The sequence below is a fragment of the Pseudorasbora parva genome, chromosome 15, assembly GCF_024679245.1.
Source record: "Pseudorasbora parva isolate DD20220531a chromosome 15, ASM2467924v1, whole genome shotgun sequence".
In the NCBI taxonomy this organism is placed as follows: Eukaryota; Metazoa; Chordata; class Actinopteri; order Cypriniformes; family Gobionidae; genus Pseudorasbora; species Pseudorasbora parva.
In genome coordinates, this window is record NC_090186.1 from 22,770,083 (window position 1) to 22,784,978 (window position 14,896).

Sequence of the window (14,896 nt, forward strand, 5' to 3'; positions counted from 1 at the left end):
AGTCCATATTTGACATCAGTTGGTTGTTTAGAATATCTGAAAGCATCGAAAAAACATTTTGGTCCAAAAATATAAAAAACTATGAATTTTTTTTAGCATTGTCCTCTCTTCCGTGTTTCTCCAAAAAGATTAAAACGGTTAATGAATCAGTGAATTGATCAATGCTTCGGGTTGTGGCAGAACGGAAAAGTCCAGATGCCTCTTGTTTACTTTCACTTTTGTTGCACGAAAGGTAAAAGGGAAGTGCGCGTATCAATCAGGGGTGTAACTACAGACAGTGCAGGCAGTGCAGCCGCACTGGGGCCCTTGCGGCAGGGGGGCCCGCAGCGCACACGGGCCCATGGCCACATTGCAAACGGGCCCCTGGCGACAAAGTGACTCCGCAGAATATTGTGACACACATTTCAAATGAAAAGCACTGGTTTCAGATTTGAAAATCACACGGCTGTTGCGCTCTACCGTCACGCTTAGGATACTGACCACCTTTTTCATCAGAGCATGTGAGCGGAGCACAGTTGCATGACGCTCTGCTAGATATTCTGCTCTATGCCAGTGAGCTCCACAATTCACTATAAAATGTGAATTATTTTATTTAAATCTAGCGATTTCAAGCTTTCTTTAGACGTATGTTTCATGTATTCACCGAGTTTCAGATTCTCACAGATAGAAAGCGCACCTTTTTTATTTATTTTACTAAAGCACAAAGTTTTGTTGTTATGTGAGTACACAAATAAAAGTAGACAATTAATAGTTTATAATTATGTTTCACATTTATCTGTATGGCCGAAAATTACAGAGTATTGCGAGTTACATCCCCGTCATGACTCGTGAAGGGAAAAAAACATCAGAACTCGCCGGTGCGTTCTTCAGCCAGAGGGTTAAAGAAACCGTAGCCTATTTAGTTTCATATTTATGTTTAAATAATAGCCCATAATATAATTTATTATTATTCATTATTTTAATTAGGTATGCATCAAATATTCGGCCGAAAATGGACCATGTGCATTCTCGGTGCATTCTTGGCCGAAAGACTTATCACCGAAACAATACGTCCGAAATGTGATGCCGCAAACAGAAACCGCGACCTGCGTGCTTGTCTAAAGATGTGGTTCATCTCACATCTGATGATGCATCTATGGGTTGTAACCATAGGGTTAGAACTTGAAAATAATACTTTGTTTATGTTTCTCTTGATGGATACACGCACTGGCTCCTCAGTGATACACTAACATCAGCGATTATAAAAGAAAAACGTGGGCAAAACGTTCTCTCTTTATAAACTTTGTTCAATGCATGTGAGTGCTGCCTTAGGTTCGAATATGGAAAGTCATTTTCACCATCATCACCCGCGTGTAGTGCCAGAAGACGCGAATGAGAAAATCTGTCTCTGTGCAGTCATCTGAAAGCGCGCAGTCTCACAGTGCGCAAATATTGAGTTCTCTTTCAAGTTTTGCGTTTGAACGGACAAACTCACACAAAAAGTAGCCTATGTCAACTTGTCCATCTTGATGAGTCTCTAGTAATACTGTTATCTACTTTTTTGGCCTTGAGAACATCTTAAAATGCACATATGTAGATCCTAGAAATCTCAATTTCAATCTCAATAAATAATAATAAACAACCGATATCCTGATATAGAAATGAAACCAAAGTGTTACATAGGCTAGGTTAGGGTGCAGCCCAGGGGGCCCATAGCCTGCACTGGGGCCCATCATTAGTAAGTTACGCCACTGGTATCAATTAAGTGAACACAGTTGAGTTGAGAGTGGTGGGAGAGAAGTCAAGTGCATGGGTAGTGGGGCTCGTGTTCCAGTCGGCCTGTCGTTTCCAGATCTGCTCTACGGTGCTTGTGAACTGGCGCCAAGTTACCTTCACGTTATAAGCATCGCTAAGCCGTCCAAAGGGGAAAGCTGGTCGTAACCAGGATCATCGTTGAATCCACTATGGTCCCTAGACACTCTTCAATAGCGCTGTGATCAGCTGCACTTGGGTCAGTGACTAAAATCCTTTAATTTCCCCAAACAATCAAGCCCAGACGCGTTCTCTCTCCGACACACACACACACACGAACCCAATCACAGACGCGCTCACTCTCCGACACACACACGCACACATACACACACACGATCCCAAACATACTGTATACAGACTGATGGAGTTTATTGTTTGTATTCATTTTGTTTTGATTTTATTTCCCTTCTACGACCTTATTCTTCGTTAGTGGGTTTTTTTTTTTTTTTCAGGGACAAATTTGGGTTTAAAACGGACATGTGAATCTATTGCATGTTAATGAACTGTGATATATCTGCACCGATCTAAATACAAACCACGAACAAAAAGAATAAGTAGCGGTGTCTGAAATTGTTCATCTGGTCTTTGTTTTGTTTTGTTGTTGTATTGTTTATATTTATTAAACTAAGTTTAATGATGTTTAGATGTTAAAGATGTTAAAGATGTTTGTTTGTTTTTATTTTTTGGTGGGTGTTTGGTGTAAACCCATTTCAGTAAAAACGTGAAAAAACAAAAGACTGAATAGTTTGAGGTTATTGAACGTAACAAGTGGTTATTAAAAACTATCCCGGGAGAATTTTGTTGGCAGGCCTATACCTGCCAGGCGCCCGAACAAGTTTGATTAAAAAACAAAAAACAATTTATTGAACACTGAATTGTGAATTGTTGTTTGGGGGTCACCACCGTTACAGGGTCGCCAATGTGATTTCAGCAGTTTGGCGGTTTGACACGATCCGAACTGCTGAAATCACATGACATTGGCGACCCGAATCATTGATCGATTCACACCGTTTGAATCCTTTTGGAGGAACGCAGAAGAGAAGACAATGCTGAATAAAATCATAGTTTTTGAAATTTTTGGACCAAAATGTATTTTTGATGCTTCAAGAGATTCTAATCAACCAACTGATGTCACATATGGACTACTTTGATGATGTTTTTATTCCCTTTCTGGACATGGACAGTAAAGTGGGCATTGACTGCATATGCTTAGGAACTAAAATATAAAATATCTTAAACTGTGTTCCGATGATGAATGGAGGTCTTACGCGTGTGGAACGACATTATGGTGAGTCATTAATGACAAATTTCATTTTTGGTTAAACTAACCCTTTAAGGTTGCCATTACATCAAAACCTATTTACTGAAAGGGATAGCTTAACCACTAAATAAAAATTATGTCATCAGGTCATCCCAAACTTGCTTTACTCTCTTATCTAGAAATAAAAGTGTTTTTCACTTTTTTGTCAGTGGCCACCTAAATATCTTTTGCGTTCCACAGAATAAATAAATGCATACAGTTTTAGAACCACATGAGGGTGAGAATTTTCATTTTTGAGTGAACAAATGCATGTTATTGGTTTTTATCAACAATGCAGCAATATATATATATATATATATATATATATATATATATATATATATATATATATATATATATATATATATATACTTTTTTTTGTCTTTAATCAAAATGTCAAACTTAAATGTCATTGTTATCAGTTTAGCATTGATTTTTATTGGCAAATGTATTCACAAAGAGACTTGTGTCAGTGCAGGCAAGACTGGAACCCAGATCGTCTCAATCAAAATCTACAAATTCTCCTTTTTTTTGAAGGGCATTCATTTGTAAACAGTAGTGCTGGGCAGAAAACCGCTTCATTCGGTATACCATTTCAATTTCGCAAGCAATACATATTTTTCACCATATACTGCCATAAAATAGTTGCGTAGCTGAAACAATTGCTATATCTATTCAATGGCCACGAAGAGCGCTATGTAGAGTGGAGACCTCTATTAACTGAATACCCTTCACACAGAAAAAGCCACAAATCTTGGATGTAAAAAAACAAATATATAAATATCGATTCAGTGTTTTTGAGAATCAATACAGTAACGCCAAACATATCACAATATTCATGTGTATCAATATTTTCTTACACCCCTAGTAAGAACACAGAAAAATAGGGTGTCAAAATTGTACCTTTAGGGCTACAACAGCTTGTCGCTGGGGCAGTACCAAAGGACATCTTTGTACCTTTTTACTCCTAAAAGTTGCATATTTGGTACCTTTGAGTACAAATGCGTACCTTAAGGTACTACTATGAACCTTTTTGTAGTAAAAATGGTACAAAGTTGTCCTTTTAAGGGTACTGCCCTAATGTGTGTGAGAGGTCTGCGGTCTTGGCTAATTGAATTTACTTGTTTTTGTGTAAGGAATACATTGCCAAATATGTATAAACTTAAATAGACAACCTATACAAGTATGTCTCTTTGTATTCATTTGTCCTGTTATTGTATAGGCGTCATTGACATAATGCGCAACTATCTCTTCGAATAGTTCGTATATTCATGTTTTTTCTAGAGGAAATATTCAAACGTCATTTTTGAGCAATTTTGACAGCCCTAATGTGAAGCAATTTGTAAAGCACTTTGGATGGCCATAGGTCTGTTAAAAGGACTATATTAATGCAGTCCCTTTACCATTCAGCTAACTTTGCAAACAAAATGATTCGTGCTTATAAAGTAGCCAAGAATCATTTTGTTTGCAAAGTTGGCCAAGTTAAAATCTAATACTCGGGAAACACATTGAAACTGAGAGCTCGCTTAATATCCCGTTGTCATCCGTGCTGCTGAGAAACGTTTCGATAGAAAGTACAGCATGTTTACCTCTTGGTAACAAAATTTAACACACAAAAAATTTGACAGCGGTGGCAGCAGAATGAAAGACCAGCTCTGCAGTTCAGTACTTGACACAGCACTTTATAAAATAGACTGCTTTAAAAAAAAAAAACGCTTTACTGTATTAAATATAAAACAAACAGTCATTCAGTCATGGAATGGACTATGCACTTTATTTTGTTAAATAGTCACTGCTATACTGTGAACCTTTAAAACATATACACATAAATAATCATCCTGCAGTTACTTTATTTCCCTTTACTTAGATTGCACAAAATAGCAATTAGTGATATAAATTATACTGTATTAATTAAATAAAATACTTGTCGTGTTTTAGGCATATGGTTGTGCTCTTTATTCTTTTAAATTAGAAAAAAAAAAAAAGAAAGAAATTGCAATATATTGCCATTCTTACCATATCGCAATATATAACAATACATCATACACCCCTGTATTGTGATAAGTATTGTATCGCCAGATTCTTGGCAATACACAGCCCTACTTCTTATTGATAGTTATATAATTTTATAACAATAAATAAACAACAAAAATAACACTCTGATATTGTAACTATATATATTTAATATTGCAAATACCATGTAGACCCCTATGATTTCTGTGAAAACATGGATGGAATCACGGAATACAGTTATGTACAGCCAAAATCAAATTTTGTTGCAATATTTTCCTGTTTAACACTGTGAAGCAGCTTTGAAACAATCATAATTGTAAAAGCGCTATATAAATAAAGTTGACTTGACTACAAATGTAACTTACTGTATTAAAGCAGTTGATGAATAAATCAAAATTAGGGCTGTACAATTAATCAAATATCGATATAAACTAGAGATATACCATGAATCTGCCAGGATCTTTAAAAAAAAACTTATACAGATTGTTGTTTATACTACCCAGCACTAGTCATCCCGCCCACTCATGCTGGGGAGGAAGAGTTGGGGTGAACATTTACTTATTCATTTCTGTGGGGGAAAATTATAAACTTCTAATTGTTTTATTTAACATAAAGCAAAAAACTCAAAACTGCATTTATTCTCTAGTGTTTCTTTTAGAGTTTTTTACCTTTCAAAAAAATCTGTTCTGATGCTATATCTATGGTGACCCAGTAGTGTATGGGGGTAATATTGTTGCTTTATCCCAAACAAATATATTGTTATCCACAAATAAATGTAAAGCGATTCACAAAAAATAAATAATTTCACAAATCAATAGAATGAGATCCACAAATATATGCAGGAGTTTCACAAAAATAAATTAGATTCACAAATAAATACAATGATATTTGTGAGTAACAAAAAAATCCACACATGTCAAAAAACACAACTCTGCCTTGCATAAGTTGCATTCATTTGTGAATCGCTTCCTGTGCATTTGTTGATGGTTTCCTCTGCATTTGTGGATCTCGTCTTGCGCATTTGTGGATCGCAGCACAGCACGTGGATTTTGAAACATTTCTAGCGTCTAAACTAAAAATAATCCACAAATACGTAGACTCCACCCACCGTCTACTTAAGCCAATCAGATCACGGCCATATCGTGCTGACCAATCGTAGCACGTTCTCACTCCAACCAATCACGTTTTGGCCAGTGCCGCTGAAAAACAGAGTTACGACCACTGATCTATATAAATCTATATATCTATATAACTATATATCTATAACTCTCTCTATATCCAACTCTATATATCTATATAACTCTATATGGATCAGTGATTAGGACACTTCCATAGGAACTGAGGAATGCACAGCGCGTGTCACGAGCGACCAATAATTCCAGCAATAAACACCAATCATTTCAGTGTAGGCTATCTCAGGTGCCCTCGCTGGAAAATTGATGAAATTAACGCATATTTTGAGATTTTATGGCATTATTGGCCTCTCAGGAATATTGACAGAAGATGTTTTTTTTTATGAAGCATGTTGATGTATTGTTATATAATAGATTGTCAGACTAACTGCAGTTTCTAACGTGAGATCACTGCTAAAGCTATTATATCCAGATGCTATCTGTCATTTCAACAGTTTTTAAATTCTCTGAGATCTTTCTGTCAAATGCGTTTATATTCATTCAAGGAATAAACCTAGAACCTGAATGTAGAGTTGAATAAATTGGTTGACCTGTTTTTTAATCATTTAAAACTCTTTTCTTGGGTGAATTATATACCGCCTCTTTAGCATCATTCCTTTATATTCACCTGTTGTGTAAGCTTCGAGTACCAAAATAACGTAATTTAAGGACGTTAACATTAAAATTAAAAATAAAACAGCCAGTAGATGGCGGAAGAAGAACACTTATTGGCTCATTAGCCTTTTTTTCTATTTTGAATGAATTTTTATAGTTAGTCCGATTTAAACCACTAAAGTAATATTTTTTTGTTACTTTTTTGTACTGGAATGTTAAATACATAGGCTAATTAGGGAACATTATAAAGTCTAATGAAAAACAAAAATATCTGACTACTTCACGATAAATCTTGATTTAAATCATGTCTGTGCTGTCTGTTATGATGAGAGGATTTGAAGATAGTGTGACGATTCCTGTAAAAAATTACACTAAAATTAATTCAGCATTTTAAGACTGTATAAAACTTGTTTTGATCGATAGGCCTACTGAGAGGATTCTCATTCACGGTAAATTAATTGGTTATTATTTTCAATAGAAATGCACGTAATTGGCTACAACACTCAACATTTTAAAATCATATGTTGTACTCTCGTGACCCAAATGAAGATTCTCTTTATCTTTCCTCAGAATAAAATGCTACTGTAAAGCCGTGGCGACGTCAATGCACATATTGTTTTAATATTTGCCAGACATTGCTGCTATATACTGAAAAGGCTGTCTATCCTGCTATATCCTATTTAAACAGATTGACAAGACAGAGTTGTTTGGAACTATTGAGAGCTCTAATGGCTCTGGTCAGCACGATATGGCCGTTATCTGATTATATAGATATATAGATTTATATAGATCAATGGTCGTAACTCTGTTTTTCAGCGGCACTGGCCAAAACGTGATTGGTTGGAGTGAGAACGTGCTACGATTGGTCAGCACGATATGGCCGTGATCTGATTGGCTTAAGTAGACGGTGGGTGGAGTCTACGTATTTGTGGATTATTTTTAGTTTAGACACTAGAAATGTTTCAAAATCCACATGCTGTGCTGCAATCCACAAATGCGCAAGACGAGATCCACAAATGCAGAGGAAGCCATCAACAAATGCACAGGAAGCGATTCACAAATGAATGCAACTTATGCAAGGCAGAGTTGTGTGTTTTTGACATGTGTGGATTTTTTTGTTACTCACAAATGTCATTGTATTTATTTGTGAATCTAATTTATTTTTGTGAAACTCCTGCATATATTTGTGGATCTCATTCTATTGATTTGTGGAATTATTTATTTTTTGTGAATCGCTTTACATTTATTTGTGGATAACAATATATTTGTTTGGAATAAAGCAACAATATTACCCCCATAGTAGTGCAGCAATACTAAATTAAACCCAACGAAATTGCCAAAACACAACAGAAACAAGGCACAACACAACAAAATCGGCACAATAAAACGGAAACAAGGCACAACACAACGAAATCGCCACAATAAAACGGAAACAAGGCACAACACAACGGAATCACCACAGCACGACGGAATCGCCTCTACACAACAAAATCACCACAGCACGATGGAATCACCATAACACAACGGAAATGCTCCCGACCACGAGGGGCTCTATAGATTGGCCAGTCTTACAAAGATTTAAACACTACGATCAGTATTAAGTGTGTAAACATTGTATATCGACATGAAATATCAACTCAAAATACTTGAAAGCGCTTTTACACGCTGCTATGGCGCTTGATGCCCAAGGGAACGTCTGCCAATCCCACCATGCAGTTGAAACATATAATTTGTATGAATTAAAATTACTTTTAACATTTAAAAACAGAAACATCCCACAGCTTTGTTGTATTCCAAAACTGACTCAATGCATAAGATTGGAATTTGAACAGTTTAACAAAACAAAAAAAGTATGAAAAAAAATTATACGTTTCAACCACTTGGTGGAATTGGCAGACGTTCCCTTACAGCCATTTCACACCACAAGCGTGAGCGGCGCGCGAGCAGCGCAATTTTTTTTTCCGCCGCCCATGTTAATCAATGAGTGCATTCACACCGGGAGCGGAAGCAGGAGCAGCGTGTGAGCGTCAAGCAGGAGCGTCGCCTGAGCAGCAGTGAAGCGGGGGTTTCGGCCGCGAGTCTATTTTTGCTGCGCTACTGACGCTCAATTAAAGTGAAAGCACACTTTTAATGGACAAAATAAATATGATTTCACATAAAAAGTGCTTAAAATGCACACAAGAAGCATGTGTAGTGTATTTTAACAATAACTGGAGTATGTCAGAAAAGAAAGAAAAATTTTATATATATATATATATATATATATTTTTTTTTTTTTTTTTTTTTTTTTTTACGTATATTATATATATATATTTTTTTTTTATGTATATTATATATATATATATATATCTCATATAGATTATCGTATATTATATATACGATTTACCAATTTAAACTTGCTTTAATTATTCAGTTGGCTGAAAGTATGTTTATGATTATAAAAAGTTAAGTAAACTAGCCAGAAAATATAATAAACTTTCTTTTAGTTTAGTATGTAATACTCAGACAGCTATAGGCTCTCGCGCGTCTACAGCTGCAGTGACGTTGTAGTTACGCTGAAGTGCTGCTCAGACGCTGCTCACGCCTGCGGTGTGAAACAGCCGTTAGGCATCAAGCGCCGTGATCGCGAGAAAAAACTTTTCGAGTATAAATATGCAGCTATAATACATGTAGGTGATTCTGAGTTGATATTTCATATCGATATACAATGGTTACACACTTAAAACTGATCGTAGTGTTTATATATTTGTAAGACTGGCCAATCTTTAGAGCAATGGCAAGGAAAACTAACTTTATTGCACTCCGAGAACCCCCTCGTGGTCGGGAGCATTTCCGTTGTGTTGTGGCAATTCCGTCGTGCTGTGGTGATTTCACTGTGTTGTGGCTCGTTTCCGCTGTGTTGTGGCTCGTTTCCGTTGTTGCGGTTTAATTTAGTATGGCTGCATTACTGGGCCACCGTATACATCACATAATATATCACATAATATATCACAAAAAAAAGTATATAGCAGATACCCAAAGAGGATAATAAGATAATTGACTCACATAGCCTCCATTTCTGTAATGACCATCCATCTTGTCTCCAGGAGAAGAGCTTAGGACATACTCCACCATACTCACACCCAGACCACCCCCTTCTGAGCGTGGGGACAGCACTGAGCTTGCATCTCCATTCCCGTTGTAGCCCTGGCCTGGTCGCCTTTGCACCATAATGGGCTGAGAAACCGAATGATCTAGACACAGCAGAGGAAAATTAATACCAATGTCATTACAATGACCAGAGTACAAATAAAACATTTAACCACGCATTAAGAAAACCATGATAATACTACCAGAGCATGCTATATGAATTTCAAGCAATAAATCAGCAACCTCTTTCAGCCGATACTGGGAATTGTAAACATTTAATTTTACTGATCAATTCAACTGGGGCTGCTACGGAATTAGCTTAAAAGTGCCCTAGAATGAAAAATTAACCTTGCCATAGAGAAATAATAAGAGTTCAGTACATGGACATCCCAAACTGTGAGTCTCAAACACTGTTGTTTTTCATTCACGAGATTTACATATGAAGGAGGCAAAACAGAAAAATAAGTGATTCTCAACATAACGGCAACCGTGACACAAGCGTTGGGGATAATTTATATGTACGCACCCAACATTTGCATCGGTCCAAACATGTTCATTGTCAGGTGGAACTGACAGAGCCAAATCATCAGGACTGCAGGTAAACAAGACACTCGAGGATTGCAAAAACGGCAGCTCTCATGACACATATGTCATGTTCAGGCTGTGCAGGGGATGTGAGGACTTTTCATATTAAAACAGTCATGGTTGAGGTTTATTATAATCGGATACCACAACAATTTAATTCAAAATTGTTCATTTGTTCGGCCCATTTCAAGCAAGCTTCATTCAGCATCCTAAACTGAAGAAAGGGGCAACTATATTTTTACAAGCAGTAAGTAGTGATTTATCCACTTATTGACTAGCTGTTTAAAAAAATTCTGATTAAATTGAAAGTTTCTTAGAGAGACCGCATTGTCTAGATGACGCAAGATGCTATAGTATTAATAGGAAACTCCAAGTACCATACAAAACTAAATAGTGTGTCTAATGACAAAGGTTAATATTAGGGCTGTGTATTGCCAAGAATCTGGCGATACGATACGCATCACGATACAGGGGTTACAATACGATATATTGTGATACTGTAAGAAAGTAAATTTATTATTTTTTTAGAAAGATTAATTTAAAAGAATAAAGAACAACCATATGCATAAAACATGACAAGTAACTGTTTTATTTAATTAATACAGTATCATTTATATCACTTTTTTGTGCAATCTAAGTAAAGTGAAATAGTAATGTTACTGCAGGATTCTTTTTCATTTCTAAACTATTTAGCAACAGAAATTGCATAGTTCATTCATTCCATGACTGAATGACAGTTTATTTTATATGTAATACTGTAAAGCTGTTTTCTTTAACACAGTCTATTGTATAAAGTGTCATTTTAAGTAGGCTACTGAACTGCAGAGCTGGTGTATCCATATCCACATCGCTATGATCAGAGGCTTTCGTTCTGCTGCCACTGCTGTCAGTTTTGGAGTGTGTTTATTTTGTTACTAAGAGGAAAATGTGCTATATTCTATCGAAATGCTTCTCAGCAACGAGGATGACGTTGGGATGTTACGCGAGCTCTCAGATGTTTCCCGAGTACTGGATTTTAACTTGGCCTATTTTGAGGCCATAAAATGTCATTTGTCGATTTCCTTAGTGGCTTTTTTGTAGCTGAAGCCAAAATGAGTCCACACTTCAGCTCTGTTAACCGAGGGAGCGGAATAATTCTATCGTCTTGTGCTAATTTTAAAGCACGCACACACACCTTCACTTTGCGCTTCTCTGGCTCCACGTCAGATACATTCTGAGATAACACTGCCATCTAGCGGTTGGGTTGTACACAGTCTGTGGTTTAATTTGAACACAAAGCCACAAATCTTGGATGTAAATAAATATATAAATAACGATACAGTGTTTTTGAGAATCGATACAGTATCGCCAAACAAAATATTGCGATACTCACGTGTATCGATATTTTCTTACACCCCTAGTTAATATTATTTTGTATTACAAAATACAACCATAGATACGTTGCTTAACATTACAGATCGTTCACTTGATCCTTCTAGCAAAAAATTTTTTGTAAAAATATAAGTTATATTTTTATATTTTTGAGAACTGAAGTAGGCCTATGATGTTTTTGAATGCTTGTATTTAGCCCCGTTTCCACCAAAATTACCCGGAACAATTTGTACCAGGAACTTTTTTACAGGAACTTTTCTCCCCCCCCAGACCTGCAGCTGTCTGCGTTTCGACCGCGATAAAGTACCGAGAAGACTAGGGAAATTAGTCCAGTGATGTCGGACTGCACGCGACTGCTCCAAGCCAGTGAAGGGCTGTCACTAGGGATGCACCGAATGTTCGGCAACCGAATAAGTAAAAAGGCCGAATAATTTTTGCCGAATAATGACGTTTTTAATGACGCGATCAAAAAGTAACCCACGTAGAGTGAGAGCCGCGTGCTTTATGCAGCAAACATGTCAGCAGTGTGGAAGCACTGTTTAGTGCTGGATCTCATGTCATCGATGAGAAGAGGAACCGACTTTCATGTGAGAAAGCAGAGAAGCTACTTTTCATAAAGAAGAACCTGACACTTTTCCTGAAGAAGTAGGCTAAGTAGGCTTATGTCTAGGACAGTTATTTATTTGTTGTGGGTTCATCCACATTTTTTGCACTATTCAATGCACATTTGTTGTTGTAGACATACAGAGTTACATTCTACATACTAATTATTTATTTTAAGTTATGTTGTGCTTAGTTTGTATAATATCTGCTGGAATGTTAAAAAAAATTCAGTGTTAAATAAATATTTTGAAATTGTATTTTTGTTATTTGATTTATTTCTCAGAAAAGCAACACAAAATAGTAAAAAGCAAATTTTTACTATTTAATTATTGTAATGGTAAAAAAAATTGCCAAATAAATGGAAAAAATGCGAAACACCGCGTTCGGTATTTGGCCTTCGGTCTTCGGCCAAGCATTTCATTATTATTCGTTTTCGGCTTCGGCCAAGAATTTCATTTCGGTGCATCCCTAGCTGTCACTTTTTATTCGATATTCAAATATGCATTCGAAGATGATGTGAAATATCCGTAATCGAACTATAAATAAACTATCCGGTTTTTAAAGTGCCATGTAGCGCAATTTTTTTTTTACTGTCGGCTCATTTACATGGAGCACTGTAATCGGTTTAAAAGTCCAATCTGAAGAAAAATGCTCCATATAAACACCTCAATCGTAATAAAAATGCCCAAACTGAATGAAATTGTAATCGTTTTGAGATGGGTGGATAAACTTTTTCATGAATCAAAATAAACATTTCACCATGTAAACGACCTGACCGGATTACTTTTGAGTGTGCGTACTTAAGTGATGTACACAGCGCGCACAGAGCACACATCGCGCTCATGCACCAAGCATGACAAGAGAGGAAAATACATTTTTCTGAGGGGTAAACTTTTTATTTCATAAGAAGTTATGAAGATAATGTTGGCATAATGACACTGTCCCTAAGCCTATGTAAGCAAACAATCATTAACTACTTTAACTGTGCCTGACATTAGAATTATTTTTTTTTCTGAGATGATTATTACACTTTACAACAAATGAATAGCTTTTATAAAACCGTATAAGTCCTGGTGGCCGTTGAGAGTTGCTATGGCATCCGTTAACACATTCCAGCTGCTGGAGATGACGGCGTTGTAACGTTAGATATTCTAATGCATTGCTTGCTTGATATTTGATATCCGTTCGAATTAGATTTTTTTTTTTTAAATGACAGCCCTAACGGACAGTAATCATTTTTGTGTGTACCGATTGAAAGATTTAGTGGACTGTTTACATGAGACGTTATCTAAACCGATCTGGTGTTTACATGTAATGACTTTCAATCGCAATCATTTTGTCACATAAGCAGTTTGTCTGCCACATCAAAAATGTCAACGCTGTTTTCTCAAGCAGCTATGTGTTAACTGAAGCCATAGCAACTCTTAACGGCCACCAGGACTAATACAGTATTATATTATAAGCTATTTATTTGTTTAAATAATCATCTGAGAAATTTTTTTTTTCTTCTGTCAGGCGCAGTTAAAGTAAAAACTGTCTGGGGCAATATACGCTGTGTCATTACTCCAACATTATCTTCATAACATACGAAATAAAAAGTTAACCCCTCAGAAAAATTAACTTTCCTCTCTTGTCAACATGAGCGCGGCGTTAGACTGATTATTACTGAACGTAGACCGAACCTCGCAAAAGACTTTTAAAAATGCCGAGTTGAAATAAAATGCTGCCTGAGCTGAACCAATCAGCATGTTCAGCGACCAAGTCCCGCCCTCGAAAGTTCCTGAACTTTGAAAAAGTACTACCTCGCGAGCAGGGCCATTTGGAGGGGGAAATATTTACCCGGAACTTCATTTAGACCCTGGTTCCTGCGGTCTAAACACACAGAGTACCACCCAAAGTTCCTGGTTCCTGGGTAAAGTTCCTGTGGTGGAAACGGGGCTTTTTAGAGTACTTAACAGTCACTGCGTAGCCTACATTGTTATTGTGACTAACGATATAAAAACAGACAAGTCTAAAATGTAGACTGAATGACACTAAGCAGAGCATCTCAAATGGAGATTGCTGAAATGCAGTTTACTTGTTTATTGGTGTTTTCAGATCATTCGCGTGTGAGAGAGAGAGCTTGCGTGCATACGGTTGCCAGATTGGACAAGTTTAGGTAAAACACCAAATAGTGTACGTGTTCTTTTCACAGACAAGCTCTGTTTGAAGGATTTAAATGACTGAAATATGGCAACTGCAAGCACGCAAGCTCTTTCTCGCACGCGGATGATCTGAAAACACCAATAAACAAAATAATATTGAAGCATAGTAACCT

General features: G+C 36.6%; 1 protein-coding gene across 9 annotated transcripts in view; it reads right to left on the reverse strand.

Moving 5' to 3' along the window:
- Window positions 1-14,896, reverse strand: part of pum2 (pumilio RNA-binding family member 2) — a 224,951-nt gene that overhangs the window by 161,522 nt on the left and 48,533 nt on the right. For all 9 annotated transcript variants that reach the window (XM_067417377.1, XM_067417370.1, XM_067417373.1 and 6 more), the window contains exon 5: window positions 9,937-10,124. In XM_067417377.1, coding sequence (XP_067273478.1) covers window positions 9,937-10,124 — 188 coding nt within the window. The remainder of the gene's footprint in view (window positions 1-9,936; window positions 10,125-14,896) is intronic.